Here is an 18,162-nt window from a genome sequence, read left to right as displayed (position 1 = left end):
AGAGAAGAGGCTAGGAATAAGAAAAGTCTCATTGACTATGTTATTGTTGATAGTGATGTTTTCTCCCTGGTGCAGGACACCAGAGTGTACAGAGGATTTGAAATTGGAAGTGATCACTATTTAGTCTTGAGCAGAATAAAATTGAATTTCATATTGAAAAGAATAACATGTAAGAAAGTTTTAAAGGGAATAAAAGTTGAGCAGCTCTCAGATGTGAGCTGTAGACTAAAATACACAAAGATTATTGAAGAAAAAATGAAAGAGTTTGAGAACAGGAATCAAAACTTGGAGATTCAGTGGCAAACTCTGAAGAAAACCTTCATTGATTGAGACAGAGAGGCATGTGGTGAGGTTGTCTGCAAGGATAGAAAAATCAGAACTCCATGGTGTCTACAGGAAGTTAAAGAGGCAGTGAAGGAAAAGAAAAAAGTATATCAAAAGTTCCTGGCAAATAAGTCAGCTTGTGCTCTTCGAGGATACAGAGACAAATGTAAGAAAGCAAATTCAAAAATTTCGACTTCCGGCATAAAATGGTTAAATCTGGTGCCACACAAGGAAGAACATTTTCCCCTCTGTTATTCATTATCTATATGGATCACATTATGAAAGAAAGCAGTATTAAACCTGATATCAAAATTGGAGATGTTGATCGCAGCTCTTTACTTTATGCAGATGATGTCATACTTTTGAAATCCAGTACAAGTCTGCATTGATGGGTGCCCTTCAATGCAGCTCTCAACTTTGAAAAAACGTAAAAGTCGCACTGCCAGAGCTAAGTCTGTCGAGCAAAGTGGATGGTCCAACACTGTGATCATCTTATCACATCCAGATACTGTTTTTACAGACAGTGCACTATGTATGGGCCGGAGTGTTGTTCTTCCACAGACTGGGTCTCTTTCTCCTCACTCGTTCTCTCAGGATGGCCAGAATATCAAGGTAATAATGTTGGTTAACTGTCTGATCATCTGGTAACCATTCAACCAGTATCACACCATTGATATATATATATATATATATATAAACGAACAGCATTGCCTTCAGTTTTTACTTGCTCATTCTTGCTTTTTTTTCATTCTCGGTGACGTAAGAGTTTTCCAGTGCATTGATTGTCTCTTTTTTTCTGGATTATACTGGAAAATCCATGATGTCGGTGCAAATTTGTTTCCAGATGTCTTTCTGCTCTTGACACAAATTTTTGGGAAACATTTTGGTACAGACTTTGTTCATGTTCAATTGTTCATGCAGAATTTGTCTTTCAGTCTCCTTATCAATGTGCACCATGTCTGCTATCATCCGAATGCTTAATCGGCGATTGTTGCGTATACAATTTCATTAATTTTCTCCGCATTTTGTTCGGTTGCTGCCATGACATGCCGACCCGGTCGTTCATCATCTTCATTGTTTTCTCGACCTTCAGCAAAGCATTTGTGCCATTCAAACATTCGTGCACATGACATTACATTATCACCGTACACCTCCTGCAGTAGTTTCAAATGCTCTGGTTGATGATTTCTTCAATTTCACAAGGAATTTGATATTAATACGCTGCTCGAGTTTAACGTTAGATATTATTCTGGCAAAGTGACTTCACACATGTTTCTTTTATAACTGCCTACAGACTAACTACGAATGACAGCAAACAATGCTTATCTCAACTGCTTCTAGAACCTTCAAGGTCATTCACGACACAAGTTCATCCGACTGCTACGAGTACACGATTCACAGCGCACCTTGTCTCGTTATTTAATAGCCACACCTCGTATATGAAGATTAAACTGACCAATGCCTCTCAGGCATTGGTCATACCAACTGCCACCCAAGACAGTATCTTCCAAGGCCTTGAGAGAACACTGAAAATAGATTTGAGCTTACTGCAAATCTACTTTGAAAGTTGGAGACTATTTACCAACACCAGGAAAACTCTGTTGTTTCAGCTTTTCACTTAAATAATCACGATGCTCATAGAAAAATAAAACTTCTGCAACAGGACTGTAATCCATGAAAGTAACCCTCACTACCTTTTTGTTGACTGCAGTCTATCATGCCCAAAACATTTTGAAAAAAACTAAGTTAAAAATATCTGCTCGGAACAACATCAGAAACAACCCCAGAAGCACCATTTGGTGTTGTAATGATTCGACTCTTAGAACAGCAGTCCTGGCTCTAGTCTTTCCAGTATTGCTCACCATCATCTCTGGTACCTTAAGATCTATCCCTCTGCCATTGTTGCCTGTTCTTTCCCACATCACCCCTCCATGTTTCAGAATAGAAGATGCTACCATCAAAGAAATAAATAAAATCAGAAATAATATGAACTTTACTATACACCAAGGTATATCTCCACCTCCAGCTTACTGCCTTACCTCCAGATTTCCCATCTGGCTTGTGGAAATACCTAATTTCAGATCCACTATCAAATCTCTAGGATTCAATCTATCTTGAAACCTCTGCAACCAGCTAAACAGATTTAGAATTGGACAGTGCCACTGTGCTCCCTTATGTAAATCTTTGGATAATTTCACAAGCACCCCTTTTTGCATATATGGCACTGTGCAGACTTTGCGTGATATCACTGATGACTGCTCTCTCCCAGACTCCTTCCCTTTAGGCCTCAGGAACTTGCATTTACTTCCAGATCATGCCGTCGATTGGTTAACTGAACTGTCAGTCTGTATATAGCTTTTGTTTATTCATTTCTGCTTTTTTTAACCCATATGCTGATTCTTCTTCTTTGAGTGCCATTTCCTATCGGAGGTCAGCGACAACCTTGCCAAATTTTGAGTGATCCTCAGCCACTCTGAACAATCCACTGTATGATGTCTGCCAACCAAGATTTTCTTCGTCGTCTTTGTCCTCTTCTTCCATTTATCTTCCTTTTTATAATCAATTGAAATAATATCTTATATTTTTCATTACAATTTGTTCCAGTTCTTCTTGATTGGACGTTTTTGCTGTCCATTGAATTTTTAATATTTGTCTGTATAACCACATTTCAAAGGGTTCGAGTTATTTTTTTTATCGATGTTGTCTTCAAGGTCCAAGTTTCTGCACTGTACAGCAGTACATACCATACATAGCATTTAACCATGCATACGAGGTGATATCAAAAAATGTTTCGAGACTAGGTTTGTAACACACTAACAGATGGCAGCACAAGTCTGCATGCACAGTCACAGGGAGCACCTACCTTCATAAATCAGTGTGCCAAAAGACATCGTCCTGTGTACATCAGGAGCTGTGCAACTGATGCTATTCTGACCACCTGCGTTACCACATCAGCGATTTCATCGTTAGAATAAATAGCAAATGTGAAATTCAAGGATCATTACCGGTGACGAAACTTGGGTGTATGGGTACGACCCTGAGATGAAGCAACAGTCTTCACAGTGGAAGAGCCCATCATCTCCACGACCGAAAAAGGCAAGGCTGGTCCGCAGCAGATGAGCATGCACTCGACCAAGTGCATGCTCATCGTCTTTTTTGACATTCGCGGCATTGTGCATCGAGATTTCATCCTCAGGGGCCAGACTATCAATAGCGAGTTCTACTGACAGGTTTTAAGGCGTCTGAGGGAGGACATTCAACGAAAGTGACCAAAAACTGGATGCTCCACGATGACAATGCAAATACACCCTTTCACCGCGCTCTCTTCACACGAGTTTCTTGCCAGAAACAACATGATCTCACTTCCACACCCACCCTTCTCGCCAGATTTGGCTTCTGCAGACTTCACCCTCTTCCCGAAGATGAAGATCCAGCTCAAAGGTCACCGTTTTGACACCATTTCAGAGATCCTGTGTGAATCGCAGAAGGTGCTTGACATGCTTCGAAAAGAAGACTTTCTGGACACATTCCAGAAGTGGCAAGAATGCTGGGAGTGCTGTATTGATATGCAAAGGAACTATTTTGAAGGTGATAGTGTGTAAACATAAATAAATAAAGTAATTTCTCGTAAACAGAGTTAGTCTTGAAACTTTTTGATACCACCTCATACTCTCAGCTCTAAATTTAAATTGCAGTTACAGTGTCGATTTCATCATGAAAAAATTTTTTCTTGCCATTTCAATTCCAACTATTATTTCCATTTCTGGATTGCATTCTTCATTTAACCAGCATTCAAGATATTTAAATTTTGTCACTCTTTATTTTTTTCTTTTTAATGAAAGTGCTGAATTAAGAATTGGTTTCTTGCTTATTACCATGAGTTTAGTTTTGGTAATATTTATTCTTATTCCATTTTTTTCACTCTCTTTGTTTACTAGTTCAAGAAGATTTTGAAGATGCTGAATATTGTCAGACAGGAAGCTGTTTCATCAGCATATCGGATATTATTCATGATTTTGTCATTTACATTAATCCCTTCCCCCTCTTCCGTTTAAGATTTTTTGAAATATAGCTTCTGGTATGTATTAAAAAGGAAAGGTGACAGCACACATCCTTGCCTTACTCCTTTTTTGGACATGGACTGTTTATTACTAACACAATGTTCAAGCATAAAAATGTGCACAAATTTACCTAGAAAGAAAAGGCAAGAAATAAGAAAAGTCTCTTTGATTATGTTATTGTTGATAGTGATGTTTTCTCCCTGATGCATGACACCAGAGTGTACAGAGGATTTGAAATTGGAAGGGATCACTATTTAGTCTTGAACAGGATAAAATTGAATTTCATATTGAAAAGAAGAATATATTAGAAAGTTTTAAGGCAAATAAAAGTTGAATAGCACTCAGATATGAACTGTAGACTAAAAGACACAAGCATTGTTCAAGTTAAAATGAAAGAGTTCAAGAACAGGGACCAAATCTTGGAGATTCACATGCAAGCCCTGAAGAAAACACTGATTGATTCAGCCAGAGAGGTTTGTGGTAAGGTTGTCTGCAAGGATAGAAGAATCAGAACTCCATGGTGGACACAGGAAGTTAAAGAGGCATTGAAGGAAAAGAAGAAAGCATATCAAAAGTTCCAGACAAATAAGTCAGCTTGTGCTCTTAGAGAATACAGAGACAAATGTAAAAAAACTAAACATTGTGTAAAACTAAACAAAGGTCATGGGGAGACTTTGGGAAGAACATAGAAAATAAATATCAAGAAGGTGGCAAAATATTCTGGAGGTTGTTGAAAAAGCTCAGAAATGTAGGAAAGAGTGCTGTAAAAGGAATTAGAGATAATAAAGGTGACATGAAAACTGGCGAAAAAGATGTCCTTGATGTATAGCATAATTACTTTGAAAAATTGCTAAATAAAGCAATCAGTGATAGTGCAGTAGTAAAAAATAACTCGACAGGCATGCAATCTGGAATACGTATCCATACTTGAAATAGAAAAAGCCATCAAAGGCCTGGATGTGGAAAGGCAGCAGGAGTATGACATTTGAACAGAAATGCTCTCGAGTTTGGAGGTATGAAAGTCTTACAGTGGCTACTCTGCATAGTTCAGAAGGCCTGGACAGAGGGACGAATTCCAGATGATTGGAGTAGAGCTCTCATAGTACTCATATATATAAAGGAAAATAAAACTGAATATGAGAATTACAGAGTTATTTTCTACTGAATGTTCCTGGTAAGATTTATGCAAGTATACTTGAGAAACAGTTGAGAAGAATTGTGGAAGAAAAGCTTGGTGAAGAACAAGCTGGATTCAGGCCAATTAGAGGGTGTCAGGATCAGATTTTCACTTTACAACAAATAGTTGAGAAATCATGGGAATATAACAAAGATCTGTATTTAAGTTTTGTAGACCTGGAAAAGGCATATGACAAGGTGCCAAGAGAGAATCTATTTAATATGCTATAGTTATATGGTGTCCATGGGGCATTATATCAAGCAATACTTAGTCTTTATTTGAGTTATAAGTCAGCAGTTAGAATTGAAGGAAGTACAGGAAGATGATTTAATGTTAAATCTGGTGTCAGACAAGAATGTACATTATCTCTTCTGTTATTCATTATTTATATGGATCACATTATGAAGGAAAGTTGTATTATCTGATATCAAAATAGGAGATGTTAATGTCAGCTGCTTGCTTTATGTGGACGAGTTATACTTCTAAATAAATCCGCTACAAGTCTGCAAGATTCTCTGATTAAATTGAATTACTGTGGTATTATAATTATAATTAAATTGTAATAGATATGGTATGAAGGCCAGCAATAACAAGACAAAGACAATTAAAATAGTTGGGAGCATTGAAAATATCAACTGCATTGTGAATGGAGAACCTATAGAACAAGTGAAACATTTCAGCTACTTAGGCATGATTTTTAGTGAAGATGGTAAGTTAAATATGGAAATAGACAACAGAATACACAAATCTGTTATGGTAGGAAGTCAACTGAATAAATTTATATGGAATAAGAGAGAAATTAGTCAAAACACTAACTTAGCTGTATACAAGACAGTGTTCAAACCAATTTTAACTTATTTATGTGAGACTAGGTCAGAAATAAAACACTTCACCAAAGACTAGAGACTGCAGATATGAGAGTCCCGAGAAGGATTAGGGGCTTGAATAGATAGCACAATGGCAATATCATATTAAAAACGATGATATTAGAAAAGAACTTGACATTGTCAGCATCTAGGAATGCGTTAGCAGAGCTAATCTCATGTAGCATGAGGAAGGTCGACTGTAACCAGTCTTGAGGAATTATGCCTGTATCATATATCTTATTAAATTGCTTTACTAATATAGTAATGTTGTTGCCATCTAATAACTTGACTAATTCTGCTGGTATTCTATCAGGACCTAATATTTTACCATTTTTAGCTGAGTTAGTGCACATTCTACCTCTGATCTTAGAATGCATGGACCTTCCATCTCTTCATAGGTATTTTCTGGGTTTTGTCTGTTGTCAGTAAAGAGTTCTTCTACACGTTTCACCTATTCTTGTATTTTATCATTCTTTTCAGATATTATTTCTCACTGTTTGTTTCGAAGGATGCATAGTTGTGTTTTCTGAAATACACCTGAGGTCTCTTTTAGCTTTTTGTGTAACTTAAAACTGTCATGCTTTTTTTTGTGGAAATTCTATTTCTTTACATTTTTCATTCATCCAGGTTTCTTTTGCTTCTTTGATCTTGTCTTTAATAATTTTCTGAACCTCTTTATATTATGTTGGACTATGATTTATATATGATCTGCATTGATCCATGAGAGAAAGGATTTCGCCAGTTATCCAGTATTTCGTTTTTACTGATATATCCGTACACAAGGTATTGGTACATTTCTCTATGAAGACAGATTTTAATTTGTTCCTTGATTCATCAGCCGTCATGATGATGTTATTCTTGATAAGTGCTATCTCTTGATTCAGATCTTGACTCAGTTTTTTTCTTATTTCTGGGTTTTTTAACTTTCATAGATCAAATCTTTTTTATTGATGTTTCTTATGTATTGCTTTCAGTTTAAGTTTTAACTCTGTCACCAGCAGATTATGATCAGAAACAAAATCTGCACTAGGATAGGTTTTTGTATTATGGAACTTGGAAATCATGATTAATCAGCAAGTAATCAGTTTTGTTTCTGATAGTATTTGCATTATTATCCTGTGGTGATTGTCAAGTATATAGCCTTCGGGGTGGTAGCTTAAACCATGTTTGTAATTATTAGTTCCTCTTCTTGGCAGAATTGAATAAGATGGTCTCATTTCTTGTTCCCAGTTCGCCAGATATATCTTCACTTCTACCTTTCCCAACTTTAGCATCGAAATCGCACTTGACGATGTTAATATCATGTTATTTGTATTTTTCATCAGTTTTTTAATTGATCATAAAATTCTTCAATCTCAGTATCATTCTTGTCAGCAGTAGGGGCATAGACCTGTATAAGTTTAATATCTAGTGGTTGACCTTTCAATTTTAATGACATCCTATCTGAGTAGGGGATGAAGGTTATCAGTGACTTATTGGCATCTTTGTTTATTATTATTCCAACTTCATTTTGATGATTGTTTTCACTTCTTCCAGAGTGGTACATTGTCTTATCATTAACTTGAGTTTTGCCTGATCCTGGCCACCTAACTTACTCATTCCTAAAATACCAATTCCAAGTCTTTTCATTTTCTGGATAGTGTTTCTTAACTTACCTGCTTCATACAGGGTTCTGACATTTCAAGTTCCTAGTTTTAGTGGACACACCATTTTTAGTCCAGAGATTCAACGCACCCCCCTGTCCCATTCGAGTGTCGCCGAGAACTTGGGCCATTTGTGTAAATTTGCTCATCATGGTGGTTAGTCTGGAGAAAATGGAGCAGTAGTTTCTCCATTTTCCCCACAGTATTACAAACTTCAACAATAAACTGTATTGACATCTGCAATTTTCTGGAGAAAATAGAGCTGTAGCTTTTCCATTTGCTTCTGCCCCACAGTATTATAAACTTCAACAATAAACTGTATTGACATCTGCAATTTTCTAATCACAAGCTTTACCATCATCATGAGACTTCAACATTGTGGCAGTACTGACAAAGCTGCTTCCCTTTGTCAGAGAATTGAATCCTTTAGTTTTCCTGGTAACCCTAGGTAGGGGCCCTAACCAGATATTGACAGCCGGAGCCAGCTGAGCCTAGGTTGTTTATAGAGGTCTGCTCCTCTGAAGATTCTTCCACACATTTCACCATTGAGAAATGAATGATCTTCTGCTGATTTAATATATTAATTACATAAATAAATGAAACTTGACTGCAGCAAATTAAAAATGCCATGTATTTGGGGTGATAGTGAGTCAAATTTTAGAGATTAGTTTGCAAAGTGGATCAAATAGGTCATCAGATTTCTTGAATGTTGAACTTATTGACATATCGGAATAGGGTAGTTATCCCTCTCTGTAATGCTTTACTAAAGTCCAAAGGAATCCAGATCATAGTAATTGTATACTGAATATCATGGAGATTATCAAGTGCTGAAGAAGATCCAGTGGTGAATGCCCAAAATTTTGATAAGTCTTTCAGTGCTCCCTTTGAGGATTTGAAGGCAAGGCTAGGTAAGTTATGAAAGCTATTTGATAAACAGAAGAGGGGGAATATTATAGAAATATCAAAATGACTAAAAGGGGTTTATATCATTGACACAGAAAACTTTTGTGAAACAATACATGTCAGAAAAAAACTAACAGGAAGATATTATCTCTGATGATTGCATAAGATTGTAGTTAAGGGCATGCAAACCAGATTTTTTGCTTAGAGGTTTGTGGAAAGAGTTACCAGATGCAGTTGTGAAAGCTTTGTTGGTGAGCGAGTTCAAAAAGAATTATAATGCATATTGTGTGAATAATAGTAAATGCAGGCCTCCTGTGATGAGTCTGTGACTCCATTGAGATGCCTAAGAAAACAATAATAATGATACTCTGTGTTTGAAATTAGAACTTCCATTACTCACAATAAATTTTTCATCTTTGATGGTGGTTATTGCTCTTTCACTGTTGAGGTTAAAAACATCTTGGAGAAAATGATTTTGTTGAAGTTGATATCCACCATATATTGCTTAGAATAGAATGTGAAGTCAGTCTGGAAAGAATGTCTTTTTGCTGAATTATTTCCCTCCACTTTTCCTGTAAGACTATCACTTTTACTGAGCTTTAGACATATAGTTTGATATCCTTACTTTCCACTTCTCATATTGTTTTTGTAATGTTACAATTCTCATGTCACATGCCAGATGATGTCTCTGTGACAGAGACAAAATATGGAACTATTAAACCTCTGTTCACTTCTCTCATTGTTCTGTTTTCACTGCATTACACCTTAATTTTAACTTGTCATGTAGTACCTTAGTGAAGGTCTTTGCAACATCTGGATGTATTTCCATGTATGTGTAACCCCTTGTGTAGCATATTTGCCTCCTTGTTGTAATATATAAATAAATGCTAAGAGAAAATTAGCTAAGTAGGCCTAAGCAGTTTTTCACTGTGTAGCAAGTAGGTGGTGATTATGGAAGAATAATTTGAATCATTGCTTATGGTGGGAAAGTGATAGATGCAGAAGAAATAGTTGCGTTATTGATCACTTTGCAAGGGTGTATCATCAGTTGGAAGGTTTGCAGTTGCCGTTGTGAACAGACTAATGTGAGAGGTAAGGTAGATGAACTGGAGGTGCTCAACATATTGAAAAATATCATTGTTAGTATAGTATTGGGGTTGGTGACATGTTGACCCATGTGCTACAAGAACTGATAGTGCCTCTGATGAAGTTTAAGTCTCAGCTCTGGCAAAGTTCCAGTGAAGGGGAAAAGTGGTGAGTAAGATAGTTTCATGCATAAAGGTGGCTCCAAGGCAGAAGTAGCAAATTACTCCACCTGTTAGTATATCAGAAGTGGTTAAAGGCAGAATTCAGGAATGAGTGGATAGAAATGTGATACTCTGTAGTGGGTAGCACTGTTGCCTAAAAGATAGGTCCTATGTTATTAGTAATTTACTCACATTTTATAATAGTGGCTATGGAATTGGATAAAGGAAATATGTACACCATGATACTGCTAGAGTTTACAAACTCCAGCAGTTAGGGAAGTGGCTGACAGATACCAGAAAGTGGAATATGGTGGTGTGTAATCAAGGAGAATGAGGACCCTGTGGAACACCTCAAGGCTCTGTACCAGGGCCCTACTATTTAAGTGGAATATTCAGTTATTTGCTGATGATTCAGATTTAAGCAAATTTGCACTGTGAGTGAAGCATCAGGGTTGTCAATTTAATATAAAATGTCAGGTAATACACTTCAGGTGAAAATAATTACATACTTTTTTTTTTATCATAGTGATAGTATACTCAGTGGTGTAGCTAGAGCTTTTGCTGCCCAAGGCACTCCCTGAGTTTGCCGCCCTCTCAATACACATCAAAAATACTACAGAAAGTCAAAACGACGTACAGGGAAATAAATTAAAACACTATGTTTAATTCCAACATTCTAAAATGTTATTTTTCTTGCTTTTCTGTTAGCAAAATCGTCGATGACATTGGCGAAGTCTATTTCATAGTAATTTTGGTAATTCCTAATCAATTTTAATTTAGAAAAACTCCTCTCACAACTAGCAACACTTACAGCAATTGTGAGAAAAATTCGCAGTAGTATTACAATATTTGGAAATGAGTTCTCGAGACTGTATTTTAGAATTAACCACAAAAGTTCAAAAAGGTTCAACATGCTGCCCAGGGTGCACCGCCCCCTTCTAGCTATGCCTCTGAGTATACTGGATTGCAGGAAATAAATGAGGCTAGGGATTTGGGGACAATGGTAGATAGAGATCTGAATTTCAGTGGACATATTGCAAAATTTGGCAAATAGATTACAGGATTACTTGGATATTGAAGAATACATTGACAAGTAAATATAGGGAGGTTATTATCCCTATTCATAAACCTATGATTTGGCTGCATATTGACTGATGTACACAGATTTTTTCACCTGGGTTTCTTGGGGATTTAAGAGGTGATGGAGAGAATCCAGAAATAAGTGACTAAACTGATGGTGAATTTGTTGTATGTCCCAATTGATGGTTTTTGAGTTGCAAAGTTTAGCTGACAGGCAGAAAAGAAGTGACATGATAGAGTTCCTAAAGGGTTTCTATGAAATTGACATGTATGCACAAATGCATGCGCGCACACACACACACACACACACACACACACACACACACACACACACACACACACACACACACAAAATAAATAAATAAATAAATAAATACATGATGAGTAGAGAAAGAGAGAGAACTAGAAGTCAGCTTTGTAGTTGTATAAGAATGTGATTAGAAAAATGTGTGGACTAATTTTTTTCTTGGACAGTGATGAATGAATGGAACAGATAGCTATAGGTAGTTATGAGTGCTTTGACAGTGAATGAGATTAAGGGGAGATCTGATAGGTATTGTGTAAATAATTGTTAGTGTGGATCTACTGCAGTGAGTCTTCCGACTTCATGGAGATACCCATATAATAAATTCATGTGTAATAGCATCTGAATAACAATGTCCTTTTTTAACTACCTGTATACCTAGTATAGCCATAAATACTGTTACAACTTGGATAGCAACAGCACATGCAAACCACATGTGCTGTTGCTATCCAACAACACATGCAACAGCACATGCAAACCACATGTATAATGTGTATATAGCAACACTGAAAGTTCGAAATGTCGCCCTTTTGCCTTCATGCATGCCCAAATTCTGTGAGGCCATATGATGGTGGCACACACACATACACACAACAACCAATGGAAACACAGCCAAAAGGTTTTGACCCCTTTCTCACAGAAATACAACTTGGATGCCACTTGATATGTTACCCCCAAACTAACCACCACTGATGTGGAACAATGACCTCTGTGAATCCTATGTGCTATGGCATGTTTTGTGTGACCTTCCAGGGCATATATCAGATTGTTTGGGCATTAGAAGACTCTTCAGTGATGAAAATCTTCTCATCTGTGAAGAGGATATCTCCTTCTTTGTTGTTCGCATACTGCCAGAGAAGTGCCTTTTGATTTTATCACTCTGTGCCACATAAGTTGTGGTGTTAGGAACTGTTCAGTAGAACGATGATATACTTCCAACCCAAGGTCATCAGTTAGTACATGTGATATCATTCTCTGTGAAATGTTCATCTCTCATGACATCTCTTTCCGCTTTGCCACAGGATAATGACAGAGGCATGCCTTCCCAGCCATCACAAGCTGTTGCCTCCTAACACAACACGGTCATCCTGTTCTTTGGCAGTCATATATATATATATATATATATATCCTTTAAATCATCATTAGTCAGTAGTCTGATTCACAAACATGATACTGATCATCAGTGTTTTTAGCATGTTTAAAATAACAGGTGGCTGCATTCCAACCTTGTGAAGTGCTGTTACAACTAACAGTTATCATAATCTCCCTATTGCATATCAACCCATATAGCTAGACAACTCTTTCTACTGATAAAGACGCGAGTGTTGGCTGCATACCAGCACCATTAATGGAACTGGGCTTGTTCAATTCTGAGGGCAGCATGGTAGTGTGTGTGGAAGTTGTAACAGTATTCATGGCAAGACTCTGTGCGTGCGTGTTATATTTCCAGTTCTTTAAAAGAAAGCTTGAAGAATTCAGTCATTTTAGCTCTTATATCTGACTTTGGATGGGTAGCCAATTATAACACTAATTTTCCAGTCTTTTGTGTATTTTAAAGAAAACTGTTTGCCTTCTACACTTCTAATGTCCTCACAGATACAATATTTGTAATTTTTTAATATCTGTTAGTCAAACCTATTCTTTTACATCTATTGTGATTTGCATGTATCAGTTCTCACTATCACTGGTAGTTAGTTGTCATAAGCCTGTCAATTGTTATCCTTTGACATGACATACATAAGATTATTGCAATCTTTTATTTATTGGTAGCTGTTTTCATATTACATGAATTGTAAAGTGACTTAATGCAGACAACATATGAGATTCTGAGCAAGTATTAGTAATTTATTCTTTTTTTCCCCGCATAGTTTATGAAATATTAACTACCAACAGTTTGAATTAGCATTTTTCATTATTTAGGAAATCCCAGTAGTACCACAACCTTATTATGCCAATCCTGGGTGCCAGTATTATTTAACATTGCTCAAAGATAATCTTCAGATTAAGCAAGGTTGGTGATATGATTTCATTAGTTTTTATTAACCTTAGAATACTAATTTGTGGATATATTAAATTTAGGGATTTTTGTCATTTCTTGAAAATATTAAAATATTATGAAATTCAGTTAAAAACACGAAGTAGTTCATCAATGTTATACAGTGGAAAAAAATACTGAATAACTACAATGGTATATGTTATGGAGTAAATAGGAGTTGAAGTTCAGTACTTCTTTTTTATTTTTATTTATTTTTTTACAATAGTGTACAGTGTGAATAAGTAATATTTTAATTATTCTGCAGAATATCACTGCTGTTATTTTTATTATTACTATTCCTGTCCAAAAGAGTTTTATTTTTTATGTATAACCTTTAATTACACATATGTTTTATGTCCACCTTATTTTGTGTAAATGATTAAAACAAAATTTTATGGTTTTATTATTTCCATGAAAATGGTGTCTCAGTAAGTTCCGTAACAACAGAGATTATGTCATAAACAATTAAACAGAATAGAGCTCATGCCTAAGTGAGCCATATGTTGTTTTTATTTATCAACAAATTAAGTGAATCACCACACAGTGATTAATGAACAAATCAATAATATTATCATTAAATAAATGTAAACAAGTTTTTAATTCTATGACACAAAGATTGTGTCACTTTCATACTGAATAACTTTGATGAATACTGAAGATTTGTGTTCTGCAAACACAATCTTTGTGTTTGCAGAACATCATTTATACACATTTGTCCATCATAGTTACCTAATAAAGGTTTCATTTTCAGTACTAACTTAGAAAAACCTTCTTTTATCCTGTAAGAAATTCAGAGAACTGACCAGTGCTGTCTAATCCTCACCTTTTCATGATGCACTACATTATTAGATATCTAGCTGGATACTAAGAAAATGAGAATGGGTTCACATTTTGGGACTGACTTAGCCAAGCAAATTGTATTCTGTGTTAAACAGAAATTATACTACAGTAAGATAGTATTGTGACTGTTTTAGTTTGCCCGATTAAGCAAGCCCCCCCCCCCCCTTTTTTTTTTTTTTTTTTTTTTTTTTTTGTCCATCAGAGCTCTGAAAAGTCATCTCAAAAAAAAAAAAAAAAAAAAAACTCAGTCATCATAATTGAATTCCGTGCACAGTTTTTTCATGTGCAATTTTTCATGCAGGATATTATCATACACCTGTTCAGTTGAGAAACCTACAATCTCACGCACTTTCACTCGGCAGTCTTCCATACCGATACCATGGATTTTGTCAATCATTTCCTTCGTAGTGACTTCAGTCGGGCGGGCGGAGTGTGCTTCATCTTCGATGGACTTACGACAACGTTTAAACTCATTTATTCAAAAATAATTAGTCTTTAATACTAGTGCAGAGTCCTCATGGACTGCATCTAACTTGGCTTTGATCTGCATGGCTGTCCACTTCTTCAAATAAAAGTTTTTTTATGATTGCATGAAACTTGTTTTTCTCCATTTTAATGAAAAATATGAACACGTCATTTTAAATGTGTGTCAAACGAGAACTATGCGTCACACGTAACATTTTGCCGGGGATCATGAAAAAGATGATACATGCCAACACTGGTATGAATGAATGAATTGTGTCACCCCGTCTATTAGAAATTTACAGAACTTTTCAAACAACCCCGTATAATGAATAAAAACTATAAAATCAAATGACAGCAATCATGGAAAGAAAGTACTAACTGTAATATTGAACATTAACCATGAAGGTGAACTTCTTGAATGGAAATAAATTCAAGTTGATTAGATGAATTTTATTGTCCACTGTGACACCACCAAAAAGAAATAATGAAATGGTGGAACATGAAAAGCTTCCATGTGTAGTGTATGGAACAGGGTTTCTGGATTAGAAAAAAAAAAAAGCACAAAAAATGTTTAAAAAAATTTATAAAAATAGAAAAAGCACTGACTTACACCCACTGTACTAATGTACAATGGGATTACAACCTTTTGTGGGTGGGAGTTACATTAAAAAAAAAAGTAGAGTGATGTGTGCAGATTTCAAAATGAGGATGGACAGTGAGAATATTTGTGCCTGTAGTTAGTGAACTTTCTAGAACCAGAGAAGGTTCTTGAAAGGAAGAAAAGTTTGCCAATATGAAGAAAAAAGGCTGCATTGTTCATGAACAGCAGAATAGGGAAGTTAATGAATACCAGGCAAGCAGAAATATTTTGAGAAAATTTTGGTGAGCAGAGCAAAGCTAATAATATTTGTTAATTACCTGCTCCATTTCTGTACATAACATGAACTTGTCATCACTAACACCAGCATTACGAACACCAAGTTTTGCATAAATTCCTGGAGAGAGAGTATTCCATGGGGGGAAAAAAAAACTTATTGATTGTGTTAATGGGGGTGTTTAGGGGGTCAAAGCTATATAACTGTGAGGAGACTTCCATGTAGCCTTTTAAGGAATGCAGAGACTGACTGTTGCTTCTGACCTAGTGTCCAATCCTCACCTTAGAAAAGCCTCAGAAAATCCTCATGTTCCAACATGAGAATGTGCACAAATTCACATGGGGAGAAGCTGCAAGAAATAAGAAAAATCCCATTAACTATGTTATTGCTGATGGCAGTGTTTTCCCACTGGTTAAGGACATGGGCATACAGAGGATTTGAAATAGAAAGTGATCACTATTTAGTTTTGATCAGGATAAAACTGAATTTCATATTGAAAAGAAGTGTTTCTAAAAAAAAAAAAAAAAAAGTTTTAAAACAAATCATGGTTGAGCAGCTTTCGGAGGTGAACTGTAGACTGAAATATCAACTGTAGACACAAACATCATTGTAGAAATAATGAAAGAGTTTGAAAACAAGATTTTTTCAAGAAAACATTGATTGATTCAGCCTGAGAGCCATGTGGTTAGGTTGTCTGTAAGAATAGAAAAATCAAAACTCCATGGTGGAGTCAGGAAGCTAGAGGCAGTATAGGAAAAGAAGAAAGCATATTGAAAATTCCTAGCAAGTAAGTCAGCTTGTGCTCTTGGTAAATACTGAGAAAAATCTAAGAAAGTAAAGCACTTTGTCATGAGAAGACTTTGGTAAGAACATAGAAAATAAATATCTGGAAAGTGGCAAAATATTCTGCAGACTATTGAAAAAAGTTAGAAATGGAGGAATGAGTACTAAAGGAATCAGTGATGATAAAAGTGACATGAAAACTAAAGATAAAGATATTCTAGATGTCTGGAGTAATTACTTTGAAAGACTGATAAATGAAACAAGCAATATCAGCATGATGGTAGAAAACTCCCAATAGGAATACATGTCCATGCTTGAAGTAGGAAAAAGTCATCAAAAATCCCAAATGTGGAAAGGTGTTTGGAGTAGATGAAATTCTGCCAGAAAGTCTAGAGATAGCAGTTAACAACATAGCCCATATACCACCACTAAGCACATTTCCACTTTGGCAGTCATACATACCTGCATGTAGCAAGCTATCCAAATTTGCTACCACTCCTGTTATCTACCACCATCTGCCTGTCTCCATACACTTACTACTGGGAGATTATCAGATACAAACTTTGATCTCAGTGACAGTAGAATAGATCAACTAATAATAATCTTTTGCCAAATTAAGCCTGAAATTAAGTTATGGCAGTCTAGTCTGCACAGGGTTCGAACAGAGGAAGTTGTTTTTCTCACCTTTGCATAGGTCATAGTCATCTCACTTGCTCCTTCTTTAGCTTGTGTGTGAATGCCAGACTGACATTCTCATTTCATGAATGAGCATAATTATTATTTTAGCCATACTCATGATCCATCTGAGTGCTATATGTTCAGTCAGATATTATCATACTCAGCAGTTGTTTCTTTTGTTTTCCAATTTTCAAAAACAATATCTTTTATGCTATTTTTATTTATACAGTGTTAATTCTTATATATACCCTTTTAACACACACACACACACACACACCTACCTACCTACCTACCTACCTCTTTTTATGCGGTTTTCAAGTTATGTGGTGCATAACTTCAAAACTTATGTACTGTTGTACATGATGAACAGTGTGTTGCAGCACATTCTGGTGTAATGCGAGTAATGTGCAAGTCAGCCAGTGTCTGTGAATTTTAATTTTGCATGTCAGTAAGTGTTTGTCTTTTCTTTATCTTAAGTCTAAATTTTGCTAATTTTTATTTTAAAGATTTAATTTGGCCCAGTGGAGATAAAAAGCACCAAAGAAAAGCAATTTCTTTGGAAATGAAAATTGTAATTTTAGATCACTTAGCAAAAGGAGAGGGAGCTACGGTGATTGGTAAACATTTTACTTTAGGCGAATCTACTATATGAACAGTTAAAAAGAATGAAGCCGCAATAAGAAAATCTGTCATTTCTGGCACAAAACTAAGTGCTAAATTATCATCGTACTCAAGAGATGCTTTATTAGAAAAAACGTAACAAGCGCTCGTAATTTGGATTGAAGAATTAACTCGTAGAAGAATTCCTATTATAAGTTATTTAATTAAACAAAAAGCTCTTCGGTTTTATGAACAGATGAAGCAATTGGAGCCATCTACTT

At 35.8% G+C, this 18,162-nt stretch overlaps 1 protein-coding gene across 1 annotated transcript in view; it reads left to right on the top strand.

Moving 5' to 3' along the window:
- The window catches only part of ash1 (histone-lysine N-methyltransferase ash1), a 585,771-nt gene that overhangs the window by 420,933 nt on the left and 146,676 nt on the right, over positions 1-18,162 (top strand). Inside the window, exon 21 of the mRNA XM_090395574.1 lies at positions 13,526-13,616. Within this exon, the coding sequence (XP_090251700.1) occupies positions 13,526-13,616 (91 nt within the window). The remainder of the gene's footprint in view (positions 1-13,525; positions 13,617-18,162) is intronic.

Source organism: Typopeltis vanoorti, chromosome 7 (genome assembly GCF_054136105.1).
Source record: "Typopeltis vanoorti isolate ZY-2024b chromosome 7, IOZ_Tvanoo_1.0, whole genome shotgun sequence".
NCBI lineage: Eukaryota > Metazoa > Arthropoda > Arachnida > Uropygi > Thelyphonidae > Typopeltis > Typopeltis vanoorti.
Note: the sequence above shows the minus strand (reverse complement) of the source record. Positions and strands in the feature narration are given on the sequence as shown.